Below are 17024 nucleotides of genomic sequence, written 5' to 3'. Positions count from 1 at the left end.
AGTTAAAAATATCGCTCAAGATACGTCGTTACTCGTTAACAACGAAAACTACCAGCCGTGACTAACTCCACAGAGTAGAGCACTTCTTGAGACGTTAATAGTACGTTCAGCTAACAGAAATCGCCTGCCTTTTATGTAACTCGAAAGTTCATTGCCGTCTTCACGACAATCAGCCACTGGTCCCTATCCTGAGACGGATGAATCTAATTCATACCTCCAACTGCCATATACATCCAGGTCTTGCAAGTGGTTCTCCTCTCAAGGCTTTCAATCCCAAATGTTGTATACATTTCTCTTCTCCCCCATGTGTGCTACATACCCCACCCATCCTTCTTTATTTAATCACCCTAACTCAGAAGTACAGACTATCCAACCTAAACAGAACCAAAGGACATTTGGATAATACAGAAGACTAACAAAAAGGAAGAGGGGAAATATCAACTCAGTTTGTAATATTACGAAGAAAATAAGTCATCAAATGAAAAAAAAATCCTCTCAAAAATCATGTTTAATTCAATGTAGATTTGTAAATAAAAGAATTTATTTTCTTTGAAATTAATAACGGGCATTTCTTTGTGACCCGCCTTCGTTTTCATTGTGGCAAGGTCATTCCAGTGCCTGAACAGTAGAACATCTGCAGCGTCTCAGTATGTAAAATGTAGAAGGTGATTCATTCCACTACACGCTGAGTCGACTGTTGATAAACTGGAGCATTCCGACATGGCACGTCAGATGAAACGGAATCTCGGATAACCGAGGGTCAGAAAATCTGGACTCTACTGTAATTTATTTAGCAGTTCTAACAATATTTACATACTACTCGAAACTCATAATTGTTATAATGAATTTCTTTACCAGACTGAGACAAGGACATTATAAATAATCGTTTGAGCAAATTCAATCATCAATAACAGTTATGGCAACTGGCGGAGAAAATTTCCAGGTGTGACCTATATCACTCAAGGTCTGGTATTTGTCTCCTGTAAGATGGTTGTCCTGTGAAGAGCACTGAATATCAACTTTGTACTGTCCAGGGGTGAAGAATACAATGCTGCACTCATGATACGCACTGCCTTGTTCCTGCAGCTGAATACAAAACGAGTCTTACAGTCACAATAAACTCAAAATATGTCATTTAAAATACGTCTTTATACGGTAAATGGATTAAACATGCAACAGAAGGCCTCTCTTAATAACACCTTCACAATCAAAGCTCTGGTGACTGAGTTATTTCACTATACCCACTCAAATTGCAATTTACCTGATGATGGAGGCAGCAAGCACCTCTGAAATATTGGTCAATTTTCATGAGACTACATGGTGTGACAACCCTGAAGACAAACATCTTCATACTCGAAACCACGAGAATCTAAAATCTCACTGTCTCATAGCCGTTCCCACCTCACAAATGAACACCGTCACATCTGGGACATGCAGAGGCCGAGGAGATCGATCACATCATAACTGAAGTCTTTAACCACAATAACAAAAGAACTACACGAAGCACTGCTTAATAACAAAGCAGCACATCACTTACACTAAAATATTTCTTACCTCCGGAAGAAGAACTTTGGACGCTCCTGCATTCGCTAATCTTGTCTCCAGACGATAATTATTTACACCATTCTGGTGGTCCTGGTAGAACTGCACTGCCAAGCACACTTGCCACAGTGACCTCTCCAGGAAGTTGTGCACAGAGATGCCAAGCTGAAGGCATTGACCTGCACGACAACTCAGTTCTTCCTGAGGCTTCACAGGCTGTGAGTTCAGTGTCACTTCTGTCAAGAGATGCATGAACAGCTAAATGGCTGCGAGGGAATATATATATATATAGAAACACAAAACTTCATGAAGTCTGAAAGTTTCTGATAATGGTACATTAGAATTAGTCCATCATCTAAATTATAAAACAACAAAAGTAAAACGTTTCAAAAGCAAGATTTATCTTCAGGCAAAAACGGGTGAAAGAGAACAGAAAGCCTGTCTGATGCGTCCCCTCAAATCGGGTCAGAAGCTAGCTGACCCAACAGAAAGGTTGTTTTTGTACCACGCTGTTAATAGCAAGAGCATGGCCGCTATATTAGACTTTCCAGTGGTTAGACAAAATTAAAATTTTTATGAACAGTTCATTAATTACTAAAAAACTTCCATACAACTGAAGAAATTATCCATAATGAATGAACTATGCCCAAAAACACATAATTTATCAACAAAAAGTTCAAAGCACCACCAAAAGACTGAATTTAAACTGGGTATAAGTTTCTTAGAACAATGAATTTCTAATGGCTATCTTCTATAATATTAACAGAATAATACAGAAGAAGAAAAAATACAAACCCCACTGCAATGGTGACATGCGGACAAGATCTAGCATCTCTGGAGTCAGAGTAATTCCTTTCAGGGAGACTCGTCCCCTTGTACCAGTTGACAGAATATGCCAAAGTAAGTCCACTGAAGCTGCAACGTGTTCACTACATATCTGATCCAATTCTAGGCGATCATCAGCAGATATTTTTCCACCTCGATAAAGCTAAAAGCAAATGTCCCAAATTTCATCAACTCTTTCTTTCAACTGCATATCAACAAATTTTAGAAATACATATTTACTTACCAACAGTCTGTAACTTCTGCAACCACCAAATAGTGGTCAGTATTGCAGTCAGCTCCTCTAAAAGACTGCCATCTTCCATCTATCAAGAAGTGATTAATCTGAATTTAAAAGCAATTTAAAAGAGGATAAAACATTTACCTTTGTAAGTTTAGAAAGCGGACAACGATTAACTGGTACAGGGATCCGACACGACTCATTTCCTTCGATTAAGATGCATTTTGATGGAGTGTACTGCAGCTCCAGTTCATGACTAGTAATGTTGGCAACATCCAGAACTAGGTAGAATTGTGAATTGCTGAAATACAGGACACACACACACTACTTTACTTTTCCTTCTATGTACCACTGTACAAAATTTGCAGTGCTTCAAAATAAGAAGCAGATGAACTGGAAGGAAATATAACTCACGTCTCTGCAGGAAGAACATCCCAATTAGTGATCTGAACGGAAGGCAACATTTCAACACTCAGAGTAACAGAACTGAGCCGACAATATCCGGATTCCAGTCCTGCTCCTCCAGAGTACCTCAACTTTAACTGGCCTTCCAGAGTCTGCAAAATATTTTACTATAATTAAAAGGAAAGTATCTGGTAAGACAATTCCAACAGAATTCCTCATACACCAAGTTTAATGAAGATATGTTGAATTTGTCTTTGTGTCATATTCTCAAAAAACTTGTTGCACTTTAGTGTATTTTGAGGTTTGTTTCTAACTTCATAAATTCCTCAGAATCATCAAATAAATTTACAATGAAAAAAAACACAGTAAAATCTTTCAATACTGAATATAAATCCGGGTTCTGGAAAGACAAAATACAATACACTTATATATACAGGCTCTTAACACACACACAATAAACTCCCGTGTAATGAAGCCCAAAATATTGGGTACCTGGTGCTAAAAATTTTGATAAATTTCCCTGCTGTACATTCATAAACACTTTATTAAAATCACATTCATCTGCATTGAATAAAAACAAATTCCAAATAATATATCATCACTATATTTATACATATTCAGTCCAAAATGAAGACTGACTCTATTATCATCATTATCATCATCAGCTATCCCAGTCTTAGGCCCAGCGATATGTTCTTATTGTCTCATGCCAGCATTTGTAGGGTTCCCCTGAAGATCTTTACCATTTTGTTGGTAATGGAGAATTTGGAATGGGATTACTGAGTAGGGAGGTCCAGAATCCTTACAAGATTAATTAAATTAATGTGCTGAAAATTCACCTTTGATGTATTTGGGGCACCAAGTTTAGAGAAGGGTGAGCGAGATGACCCAAGGCTACTTCCTGAGTGACTGCTACCACCTGATCTGTAAATTAAATATGCTTTATTAAAATAAATGAAGGCAAATCCTGGAAACATTACTGGTAGAAAATTAAAAATATAATAGTGTGGTTTCTTCCACTTGTATGAGCTTCACAACAAACTTTCTTGAAAACTGCCACATGGCTTAGAAGAGGGGGAACAGAAACACAAACACACATATGTAATTCTAGTCTCCATTATGAACATTTCAGAGGTCCTTGTTGCCACCTTCATCAGGTCAATAAGCATCACTGTGAGAACCTAAAATCATACTTTTATAAGTTGAATTTGAGCTTAATGTGAGATATCCAGTATCCCAAACATTACATTTTGCAAATTTTAGTGTGTACTTCCAATACAAAATTTAATTCAAATCCATTATATAGCTCCAATTATACAATATGCTGCCAGACATGAAATAATCTCCACATTAAATGATGGCTTTAAGCATTTTGTACACAGAATATATTAAAGACATACTAGACTCACCTGAATGAAGCAGTTAATTCAGATCTTCTTGATGCCTGTTCTCTCCCAAATGTAGGAGAGCTAAGTCGAGATGGAAGAGAGCTCGGACCTGACAAGAAGCTAGCAGGCTGACTGCCATAAGCTGTGCTGCTTACATCTACAAATGAGAAATACAATTTTGAAATAACAAGTGAGATGGCCATAACGTCCACAGAGTAAAGATCAAGGGCAACAATTCTGAGAAATATTCAATGAGAGAATTTATATATTTAATGCCAATGTATCAATTGCATTTAATAACAAATTACTCAACAATTATAAATGGTGAACATATAAGACTGGAAAGAAGCAATCTTGGTTTGCTTTATGGCACTATCTAGCATTTTCCTGGCTACACTAGCATTCAAACAAGAGACCTTCATTACATGAAGCAAGGGCTTAAATAACTATACTAATTGTCTTGGTTACAAAATGATTAAAACAGAGGAAAAGTCATGCCTGTCCATCTGGATGTTTTTTTAACAGAAGGTCTGACAATAAATGATGCCAATGTTTATGAATCTGGTATTGGAAGTCTACAAAAGTTGTCAGAATATTTAATTTTTATTCATGTTGGTCCAATATAGCATCTATTTTACATGAAGCTAAAATTAATCTTCATAAAATGTCACAAAAATGGCTCACATTACAATTGTACATGACAAATTATAAATATCATGAAATTCCACACCTTTCACTTGAAATATTTTTAATATGAAAAATAAATAATAAAATATAAAGGAAAATAATTTCTGCCTCTGTACAGCACCATGCTTGTCATACAATTAGCTCAGAAATACAAAAACACATAACAGTTTTTATGCACAGTAAATTTTTAATTTCCCACTAGTTAATCCACAGTGGCACACATTTGAAAATGTTGCATGTTTTGCTGAATATTCTGTATTTTTAATCAATGAATATCAAAGCCAATGAATTATGAAATATTTCAAAGAAATGCATATTAGAAATAAATGTACTTCAGATTACAGTCCACACTTCCACTCCTGCTGAAGAACATCAGCATTCTACTAACCATGTTCAAACATTGCAGCTGGTGTGAGGAAATCTGCCAAAGAATATAGGTAGACAGTAAAGCTTGCATCAGCTCCAGGCTGAAGAGGAAGTTGTGCCTGAAGGTTCTCCTGGCTCCACTGGAACACCTGTTCCTGTGTCAAGGGCTCCAGTGTGGAGTGCACTGATACCTCCACCATTTCTATAGGCAGATCGCCCACATTGCTTAGTGTCACACTGCACTCAGCACTGCAACATTTTAATCACCAATCTAGTATGTTGGGTCTATGAATAAATTGGTTTAAATAAACATACAGATGAATGCAACTGTCCTTTATCATAACATCTTGTCCTTCTGGGTTCTCTACCTTAACCTCAGTCTCCCCAAAGATGATTTATTTAACATTTTCAAAGAAATATTACTGTTACCCGTGCAATACATGTCTGTACCACTGTATCCATAATTTCTTGAACTTCTCATTCAGTGTTTTTAATTTCAGAATTCATAACTTTTTGTTAATCCCTTAAAACTCACCTACAATGCTGTTAATTTTAAAAATAAAATTCACAGCAATGACTTAATTTTGTACCCAGGAGTGAAGAAGGGTTTGTAAATTTTAATTACATTTCTTCAGTTTGATCCCAAATGTGTGATAATAAATAACCCAATCAGTTTGGTGTCTTTTACATACAATAATTAAACCATTTTATGAATATTTGTATTTCATACCTTTCTCCAGCATATAAGGTTATGTTTGTACTCATCACCACAGTGAGTGTCTCTCCCAGAGAACCTGAAGAAGCACTTTTTGGTAGAGATGTTAACACCTGCGTGAATAAAATGATATTAGCATGTCATATTTGTCCCAACAAACATGTAGCACATACATTTTTTAGCTAAAGTAGATATATTCATGAATGGCTGGTTATTTTATGGTTCTGTATAAGATTCTGGGATTATGTAGAGTGGCATAATTATGATGATGATAAAAGGGATACAGTGTCCACGATGAGGGGGAGGAATTAGGGAGAAAATGGACATGAGAAGTAATTTAAGATACTACCTTTACATTAAGCTGGAAGAACTGAGAAATACCATTACATTCACAGAAAATGATCACTGAAAATGTACTACAGTAAAATAATGTACCTGCATTTTAGGAAGGGCAGGTATAACATCAACTGAATACAGAGGGTGTGGAAACCCACCAATATGACGTAACCTGCAGTTAGATTTGACACCTAATGTATGAGTTGAATAACCTGGAAAAAAAAAATGAAAATTAATATTATATCGCTAGCATAAAAGCCCAGTGTAATTCAACAGGTAATGACTTATCTCATATCTTCATCACTCACCCCAATTCTTACTTCCTTTATATTCTTAACTTATTTCTCTCATATTCCTTTTCCATCTATTGCAACTTAGAACGATTAAACATATCCTACATTATTTCAACATATTCATCATCCATATCAGAAGTACTTCTAAAAGCTGCTGAATACTAACCTTATTTGTACAAATAGAACATTTTCTACCTAATATCATTACCAAGGACTTTTAATATCAGCTGTTTCACCATGTTATGTGCATGTATGCCAGGGAAAATTTGCTGTAAGGTCACAACAGGCAATAATCCAGAACCTTATCATCTGAAATGTAAATACTACCACTCTTCTAAATTATTTTGGTACAGAGATTAAAGGACTGGGAGATGGTGAATATGAACTTTCACCAAAGTGATGATTAGGTATGTAAAATCACCATTTGCTTAGTAAAACTGATAACTATATACATACACAGCCTAAAAGTTTATATGTTTGACAAACTGACAACAAAGTACCCATGAGATAAATTATCCTAATGAAAGGATTTGGACTTCATATGTTAAATAAAACACAATATTATAACTTACCCAAGACTTCTAACTCTCCAATTTCTTTAGGTGTTCCAGACAAAATTACTGGGTGTGGACCTGATTCTGGTGGTAATGACAGTGAAACAGGTACGCTCTCAAAAACTACCCCACTTGTAAGAAGACGCTGCAACAAAGTTCCTAAATAAACTGATGTTAACAGTTTGTTAAAGAACAGTTCAAATTTGACCTGGAATTTAGTTTCTCAATATTTCTGTTGGCTGTGAAACAAAAATAAAACTCTATCCTACAGGAATGAGAAAAATATGAACATTTAGAAGGAAGAGTACATTGGAAAAACCACCTGAAAGAGTTCAGATGATTTACTGACATAATATGATCAGAATTGCACAAAAAATATTAACTAGCTCTATATTACTGGCTAATATGATTATTTTATGCTCAAAATCTTACTCTTAACATAAATTTCCTGTAACAAAAATTAAAAAAATTAAATTATTAACAGCACTTCCTAGTCGGAAGTCACCACTTGGCAACTTTATTTAATACACAGAAAAGCGACTCACCATATTCAATACTTTCAGTTCAAATGGCAATGGGTTATACAACTCCATGGCTACCTCACACACATCTCCCTCCACCCAAAAGTAATCTGAAATACATGTTCAGTTTTAAGAATCGATATTTACATACTAGATAGGTGTGATGGTAAATTTTTATTTATAAATATTTAACAACCTATAATGGGTTGAGATTTTTATCTTAGAACTCCATTTTCAGGAAAGTAGTGAAAAAGGAATGCACAGCAAAAGGGATAAGGCTATCCACTAAGGTCACACACATTCCTCTCATCATATACCTGCTGCCATCAATGTGATAAACAGATGATGTATAGAAGAAAACAACATTTGCACAATTAAAAAATACCCATTTTACTGCTTGTCACAACAGTTTTTCTTTCCAAGGAGCCAAAATGAATTGGAGTAAACAAGAATGGCCCCGAGTCCTCCTTTACTTTCTCAATCTTCTGTGGCCGTAGCTGAGGCTCAAGATCCCGCAGTACAAAACTCCTGTAGGAAACAGACACATTTCAGAAAAAAACATCAAATTACATTTTCGAAAATATGGTAAAGTAATATGATATGTGCAAGCAAGGACTGATAATTCATCAGCCCAAGGCTCAACAGCATGTGGATAACAATTGATACCAGTTCAATCACACACACTGTACAGATGCGGTAGGCACCCTGCATTATATATGGGAGGTAACCTGGTTCATATCTTAATAGGAACACCATATACTCCAACTAAGATTTCTCATATTTTTTATTAGTCCATTCACACAACCTTAAAGAGGCTATGCCTGCTTCCTTCTACACACTTTCAATTCAACATTTGTAATTATAATATTTTTCTCATTCAATGCAATATACTTGGAAAAAATGTCATTAAACACAAACATAACATAAAATAAGAAGATAATGGACAGAAACGTTTTGGAGCTTAAAAGAACAAAAAACAGTCACACTGAATGACAATAACACTAAATATTTTGTACACACTGTACTATCGAAACATATAGAGAAAAGAGGGAAGTATTGTTACCATATCTGTGGTAAGTTAGTAAGGTTTGCCGGTGGTATGACGACACCAGAGTTCAGAACTAAGGGCACAGGTGCTCCTTCACACTGGGCTGCCAACACTTGCAGCTGTAATGCCAAATCTCGCTGTTCTGCAGGCAAAAGATGATCCCACATGGTCTGCAGCAAGAATGTCATGTGTCGTGTGGCCAGAGCCGAGTGACCCATACGTCTTGCAGCCACCACCAGCTCTTGTAACAACTGAATTTGCAGTGCAGGCCAACCTTGCAACCCATCTGCAATATTACTTATGGTTACATAACTTCTACATATCCAAAATCAAGCAATGTTTCAGAGGTGCTTACAGCCTCCATCATCAGGGCATTGTCCTGAAACACTGACCAACTTCTTTGAACCTTTGCACTGCAATTTACATACACTGTACTCTGATGGCATAGTTAAAAGGAATTTAAATACTATGTAAAATGTTTGGCAAAACAGCACACACTTTAATTTAATAGTACATGATATTACAATAATATTTTCATCAAATGGAAAATTTCTCAAGAAGTCCTGAAGAACTGAGCTGTGTATCTTCAACCTTTAACTAATTCCACAGAGTAGGTCTAATAGTTGCTCAGAGATTCAAGAATTTTCTTGCCTTTCATGGCACCCAAAGGTTCACAAAGGGCTATTGAAGGTCTTTCCCCAGTCAGATTAATCCAGAACACATCCTCACACCATATTCCTGTAAGATTCATTTTAAAACCTACACCTGGGTCTTTCAAGTGGTTTCTTTCCACCTAGTTTTCTAAATGTTATATACATTTCTCATCTCTCTTATCTGTGCTACATGCCCTGCCAATTTAATTATTCTTGATCTGGCAGAATGTACAAATTATGAAGCTTCTCAGTAGGATTTCAGGTTGTCACGATGATGAGTACAAAGATGGCAATCTTCTGGATTGTAGCACTGTGTAATCTGGTAGAAGTTTACCAGCATTTCAGAGGTCCTTTATGCCTGATGACAGAGACATCAAGAAGTTTAATGGCATTTCAGAGGTCCTTGCTGCCTCCATTATCAGATTAGCAAGGACCTCTGAAACGTTGGTGAACTTGTACCAGACTACAAGGCATAACAACCCAGAAGATGATAATCTTTATTATGAAGCTTCTCATTATGAAATTTATGCCAGATTTCTGTCACTTCATCTCTCTAAGGCACAAATATTCTCCTCAGCACATTCTTTTCAACTGTATTTAAGCACTTATGCCTTTCTTACTGTGAGATACATCTGAAAAGATACCTATGACATGTGTTTCAATTAAGATTCAAACCTTTGGGAAATTCTGTGGGATCCAAAAGCAACTTGTGCCCAGACAGTGCCTGTAACATCAACTGGTAACACTGAGCCCAGTTGGGTTGAGGATTCTGAGCGGACACATAACGAGTGGCAGCCAGACGTCTACAAAAAGACGCCTTGCGATGAAACCCAATCTGAGTATAGAGATCTGATAAACTTGTGAAGCGCTGTATCTGTAATGGAGTGATACAATTTAGCAATAACAATATTAACCAAACTACTGAAAGTCTTAAATATTAAATTATATTCCTGATCTAAAACAGTAGTAGTATTATAATCAAAACTGTAAACAGTAATTAGTGAAATCTCACTTAATGATTTTGAACAAGTACTTCACAGAACCATGCAATTTTTAATATGGTAAGATCATTTTTGTTTAATTACAAACAATCTGTTAATGTACCATAATACCTTATAAGTTTTGTGCTCAAAGTGTAATAAGGCACCAACACAGAATTTGTAAGTACTAGTCGCAGCCATTATTTGATTATTTATGGTGAGTAAATTAATGGAGGGCATATCATGTATTATTTGAGGTTTTCACAGCAGTAGTCTGAAGGTGGCTGTCTTCTGGGTTGTTGTGCCATGTAGTCTGTTTACCTTCTCTAGTTCACTAAGAGTCAGGTTAATGAAGATCACATTCTGCAGAAATGTTGATGCCTGCAGCGTGCATCCCTGTTCCACAGCAATGCGTGCTGCCTTGAAGCATGCTTCCATTTCAATTATTCCAGCATTCAAGTACTGTAATCAATGAATGTGTTGCCATTACCAAACCACAATATAGTCTAAAGGTTATAAGAACAACTCTTATTACTTGAATTAAATGAAAATTTCTACAATTCATTTCACAAAATTCTAGGTTTCAGAATTCTTTCCTTTTCTTTGAATTCAGTTTGAGCAAAACTCTTATCACAACATGATGGATGGCTGTGTCATGATAATATTTTCTATGCAAACTTAATTTTTCTCTGTCTTCAGTTTCCTTACCAGGGTTAAACAAATGATTAATTTTCGACTCATATAAGACACTGCACTCATAATTTAAAGTTACAATGAGATGTACAACTTACTTTACTATAGTGGATAATTGCTTCACGATATCGTTTAGGAATATCTTCTGGTGATAAAACATTCTGAATTTCCTGCTGTACTTCTGTTGGTGACATGTCACTTGGTAATGAATTTGTGGAAATTGAGCTACTCCTAAAAAGAAAAGTTTTGTTACCTTAAAAACAAAAAAATAAATTCTGTAGTAACATTCTGAGAATTTAAAATGTAAACAGTACTATCCTTCAAAACAGACAATTTACATCTAAGTGAGAAGTGAAAAAAGAATCTTCCATTCTTTTCTCTCCTATTATCAGCACTCCTGTATATTCCCTTTCTTTTCTTATTCTCTTTTGTTATTCTGCCCCAACTGGATCTCTCTACCTAGTCATTCTTCTTCCCAGTAGTCATTTATTTGACAGCTTCATTCATAAGCTTTGAGATACCACTATCAGTTACAGCTAAATGCTGAAATGGTATGGGTTGATGTAAATTACAGTAAGTTGAATTCTAAGCCTCATTTCCACCTTGAATACTTAGGTTAGAAGCCCACCCTGAATTCTTTCATTTTAATGCTCCAACAGGTTTATCCTTTTTGTTACCTGTTTCACTGTTATGAAATAAAAACTTCTGTTTCATGAAGAACCAAGCTGTGTATTACACTGTTCCATTAGGTATACAAAATAGTGCAGTATCAATTTCATTTAGTCTATCCACAGACTTAAAAACATCTTTAAAAAGATTACAGTCTTAGATATAAAATATAACTTTTGAAAGCAAAAACAATATCTAAACAGAAATCAGTCAGTGTTTTGAATAAGGCAACTTTAATGCCAGGGAAAGTGTCCCCAATAGTGACTGGAGAAAAAACTGGGTGATGACTGGATGTAAAGAAAAATTCCCTAGTTCTACAGATAATCCAATCCACAAGCAGTCATTAAACTGATTGATATAATATTACACTTTGAAATGCTGAAATGTGGGTAAAAACAGACAACTGTATGACATTTTATGTTAACAACAAAATGATTAAAACTGTGTATAACACAATACTTATCATGCCAGAAGTTTTTAATCATCCACAATTAAAATAAAAATTCAACAACCCTCCACAATTAAAATAAAAATTCAACAACAACCCCTCCCCCCATTGTGATGTAGAGGTACAAGAAGCCTACATGAATACATGCTAAACTGTACTGGATGTGAAAAATTGAGCTTACAAATAGTGTTCCTCAAATTATTGGAAATGCACATTTCTGGCTTTGTATAATAATGATTTCTCACTTGCACAGGTTATACAATGTTACACTGGATAAGAAAAATCTTAAAAATGTCAATTAAACTCTCCATGGAGAATCAAATCTTGAATCTTCCTGAATATGATTCAGAAATGCAAACCATTCAACTGAAAATAGTCAGTTATTATAAACATATTCAGAGTATTGACTTGTAGATCATATTTAAATACAATAAGCAACAACAATATAAAGCAAATCAAAATACCTCTGCTTTCCTGGACTTCCTTCTTGTAGTGATGCATTGCGCTGTAGTGGAAAGCTCCTACTCAAATTTGGATACAGCAAAACCACAGAAGCTGCACACAGCCCTTCATATGCACCACCAAGCCACAGCCAATCACCAACTGCCTTCAAGATATCAATAGCAGAACTATAGTAACTAAGCGCTTCTGTTGCCAGGCCTGCCTGCAGTGACAAGTCCCCTAGATGTTTGGTCATGCGTCCCACACAACGTTTTCGATTGCTGCGAGATTCCAAATCCAGACCAACAAAGTCTTTTCTTTCAAAAGGAGCAAGAAGCAAACTGACACGTTCCACCTTCTCCCTACTGCGTTCAAGTCTTTTTGATTCCAGAACCCAAAATAGGGAACACAGAAATTCAGAGATTTGGTCTTCCAACCCAACACAAGCTTCACAGTCTTCATAAAAGAGAGCACGTGTTTTAAAATTTGAAGGCGTTGAAAGTACATTTGGTTCACTAGGACTCGTATCAGCTGGTGGACCAAATAACACACACCTCGAATCAAACAGAGTTGAGGAATATTTTACTTTCAAAGATTCATGCACACGACACAATTCATTCAGTTCCTGCTGACTGTCATATTTTCCTGCAAGAAATAAAAAAAGTAATGTATTCTCACTTCCACACAAATCAGACTACCACATACAGATGTGTACTTATTCTTCAATGCCAATTTTCTATAGGTATGAAACTTAAATTTCTTTTGTAAGACATGAATGTTAGAAAATTTTCTTGGGTGATTAGCCATGTAAATGTTGAGTCAAATACCAAAGTTTTGAAGACTAGCTCTGTCTCCATCTTCAGGGTTAAGTCTGAGGAATGAGCAAAAATGCTGATATGTATATCAGTCAGTCTTAGGAGATCCATAACAGCCAAATGATACAATGTTGTTTGGATGGAACTGGCTCAGGACTGGGTTCAGCAACAGAATTTTGGTTTGGTATTGCTGAACTTTAGATCCCAATTTAATAAATGATTAAGAAATTTACAAGACATTTACAAATTGAATATCAACATCATCATCATCAAATTGTCAAAAGTTTACATGATTACTGATGTGCTGTTATGAATATGAAATACTTTTTACTAAACAATGATCATTACATTTCAACAATTTAATTTCTTCTTCAATTATAACTGAAGACAGTATCTAATCTGAATGACTTGTTTGCTTCCAATCTTATTGCAAACAATATTTAGCAACAGTTTAAGCAATACACATTACAATTTTCAAATGAAGTGAGCAAAATATATTTTTAACTGAAATAAATAAATAAATATGTTCCACTGATAGATTTCACAGAATGGTAAATAAAGTAAAGAAACATATGTAGTGAACATCCTTAAATACTTTGCTCAGTGTATAAAATTGTTCATCCTATGTTAGTCTCAACTTCCTTTTGCTTTACTTAATGACTGTTAGGAAGCATGAAAGTAGAAATAACAGGATAATCATGAATGTGAAAATGATGGACAAGACAGTAAATGTAGCCTCTTTAAGGTACCATCTTGATATGTGCTAACAGAGACAGGAAAATTATATAAATGCCACAGCCAGAACAGTTAAATGTCCTCTTCTCTTGCTGTCACTGCTTGCATACCTCATCCTGTAAAGTGTTAACTGTTGTTACAACTATTCATACTAATTCAAATATCATTCCTTACCAACAGAAATTAGTCCCAGCAAACGGCGATGTGTCTGGTAGTCTCCCCAGTCATTATTCTCTACAGGATATTCTTTTATGTAGCGAGCTGATACTTCTCGAGACACTCCCACTGAGTCAACTACCTTGACATGGTTCACCCGAGACAAACGTTCATAAACACGACTAAAGTTCTTCTGTTTTAACTGATTTCCTGCAGCATACAAACATTATTTGTAAGGTTCATTGCAATGTATATATCCAGTGCATACTACAGCAAGGTGAACCACAGTAAAATGCATCATTTACCAACATGTTTCACAAGTAGCAATACAGCAGCATGATCATGGGCAGTCTGTTCATAATCTGGATGGGACATGCTTGTGTCTGGCGCTGGGCTTGATAGAATCACACTCACAGACGATCTCATTGGAATTTTCTCATCTGAAACTGTACAGACATAATAAAATAAATATCAAATAGGAAATAATTAATGGCCATAAACCATCTTTCTTGAATGTAGTACTATGGATTAATATTTGAAGAAAAACAAATTCACATAAAAACCAAAAGACAAAGCCATGCTGTGCATAGCAGGCAGATTCTTTGCATATTTTTTAAAACACTCATATGTCACCAGCACACCTACAACTAGTATGACAAATGAATGTATACGGTGGTTTCGTAATTTCTTATCACGTGATGAAAGTTGATAAGCTGCACAGCTCTCCCCTGCCTTGTCATCTCCCTTCAGACACCGAAGTACTGATAAAAAAAGTCATGAATGTCTTCAAGGAAAACAGCTCTCCCTGCTCAGAGCAGCAGTACAAACATTCCCACATGAAAGAACTAAGTTTCTGCATTTTCATAAAATATTATATGTGGAGTCCTTCCTAAATGCATCAGTCAACTATAATTCTGATGCAGCTAGCTAACAGACTTAGAGACATATCCAAACAATCAACAGTCTACCATCAAGTCCCAGAAGACTTGAATAAAGGGCACAATTAAAAATGTACCTTAATTCACACTCCTTTTATCCTGTTGAGCAATTTCTTTGTAAAGATGTTTTGTATTTACACAGCATTACTTACCTACTGTACACATATGGATTTAGCATAACATTCGAACAGTTTGTGTGAAAGCTTTAATTTTAAATCTTTACGGCATTTTGAATATGTATTTGTCTTAACTTTTAAGGAATGCAACCTATTGCATGTTGATCATAAAGTTGACATTCTGTGTACATAACAATTTTGAATTATAGTTTCAATGTTAATTAAGATCCACTACATATTTCAAACTAAACTGAACATCTTCATGTTGGTTCCCTTTGTTTGCAACGAATAGATGTGAATGATAAATTGTACATATATTTGAAACATATAACATTCACATGGATCTGTGTGATTGTTTTACAAGTATATTCATAATAGGTGCCTGGAAACTTAAGAAGTTTGACCTAGGGGGGAGGAAGAGAATTCAATATGTTATAATAAATACTAAATATTTCCAAGTACTTATTTATAAGGATGTTACAGAACCTATTTCTTTCCCTTTTACACTTCAGTGGTACTCTGAATGTCAGCATAATCTGTGCTGAGAGTATGCAGATCTAATGAAATAACAATACTATACTACAAGCCAGATGAAAGCTAATAAGGATTACATAGTCTTTTCAGTTTTACAATTATAATGAAAGCAACAAAAGGAATATAAGGCAAATAAGTTTCAAATAACTTAAATAAAGGAACACAATACATCAATCCTGTTTTCAGGACCATACATCACAAAGAAAAGCGGTACAATGCCTATAAATATACTACTTCTAATCTACTAATTATCTAATTACTACTGAGTTAAAAGAAAAAAATGTATAACAGCAAAACTCTTGAATTTGCTTTTGTGAACATTTCAAAATTTGGTTGTTAAACCTGTTTGTTCCTCTTGTACAATTCTTGGCAAAATTGCTAAGCCCCTTTGTTGTAACAGGATGGATATATTTAATAGTGTTCCGTCCATTGTATTTTAGATATATACGTCCTGCATACGGTCATGTTTCGACGATACATCAATCAATCACAATTCTGTCATCTACAGCTGTGTCGTAATACGCCATAATGTACGTTGAACGAGAGTGGAGCGAGAGAGAGTGAGAGCAATGGATATTAAGCACCATGGTGAAACATAGGCCAACTGAAACTGATAAAATGCAATTATTTGATTGTAGGGGCCGCAGTGAGAGTTATTTTGTAGTCAATTTCTTTTTCTGTTTCTGTCGACATAGTGTAGCTATTCTGAATAAAAATATGGCCCTTCGTGTTCGCTATTAAGAATTCCCAATCTTTACTATAAAAATTTGTGATTCCTCGTTGTCGTCAATATATTATGTCATCAACAATGTCAACACATATTTGTTTACTCGGCATTGTTGTGTTCCACAACAATGCCGTGTACAACACAACAATGCAGAGTAAACAAATAACGCTTCACAACAAAGAAATCAAAAACTATCAACCC

General features: G+C 35.4%; 1 protein-coding gene across 2 annotated transcripts; it reads right to left on the bottom strand.

Moving 5' to 3' along the window:
- Positions 1-490: 490 nt before the first annotated feature.
- Positions 491-16705, bottom strand: brun (trafficking protein particle complex subunit brun). 2 transcript variants are annotated; one of them, XM_087358511.1, is made up of 21 exons: positions 16439-16705; positions 14814-14954; positions 14527-14718; positions 12826-13447; positions 11343-11475; positions 10873-11013; positions 10247-10445; positions 8934-9204; positions 8256-8398; positions 7895-7980; positions 7368-7494; positions 6602-6714; positions 6182-6279; positions 5474-5700; positions 4420-4555; positions 3850-3934; positions 3020-3162; positions 2750-2906; positions 2338-2530; positions 1555-1778; positions 491-1086 (listed from the first exon to the last, which is right to left on the bottom strand). In XM_087358511.1, the coding sequence occupies exons 1-21, from the start codon at positions 16524-16526 to the stop codon at positions 898-900; spliced, it is 3708 nt and encodes a 1235-aa protein (XP_087214637.1). In that variant the 5' UTR covers positions 16527-16705; the 3' UTR covers positions 491-897. The 2 variants fall into 2 exon arrangements, with proteins under 2 accessions (XP_087214637.1, XP_087214638.1); XM_087358512.1 differs by having other exon boundaries at positions 16556-16704.
- Between the last annotated feature and the right edge of the window lie 319 nt (positions 16706-17024).

The sequence above is a fragment of the Zootermopsis nevadensis genome, unplaced genomic scaffold (genome assembly GCF_977971745.1).
Source record: "Zootermopsis nevadensis isolate Lab colony 2312 unplaced genomic scaffold, Znev_1.0 Znev_ptg000030l, whole genome shotgun sequence".
In the NCBI taxonomy this organism is placed as follows: Eukaryota; Metazoa; Arthropoda; class Insecta; order Blattodea; family Termopsidae; genus Zootermopsis; species Zootermopsis nevadensis.
Note: the sequence above shows the minus strand (reverse complement) of the source record. Positions and strands in the feature narration are given on the sequence as shown.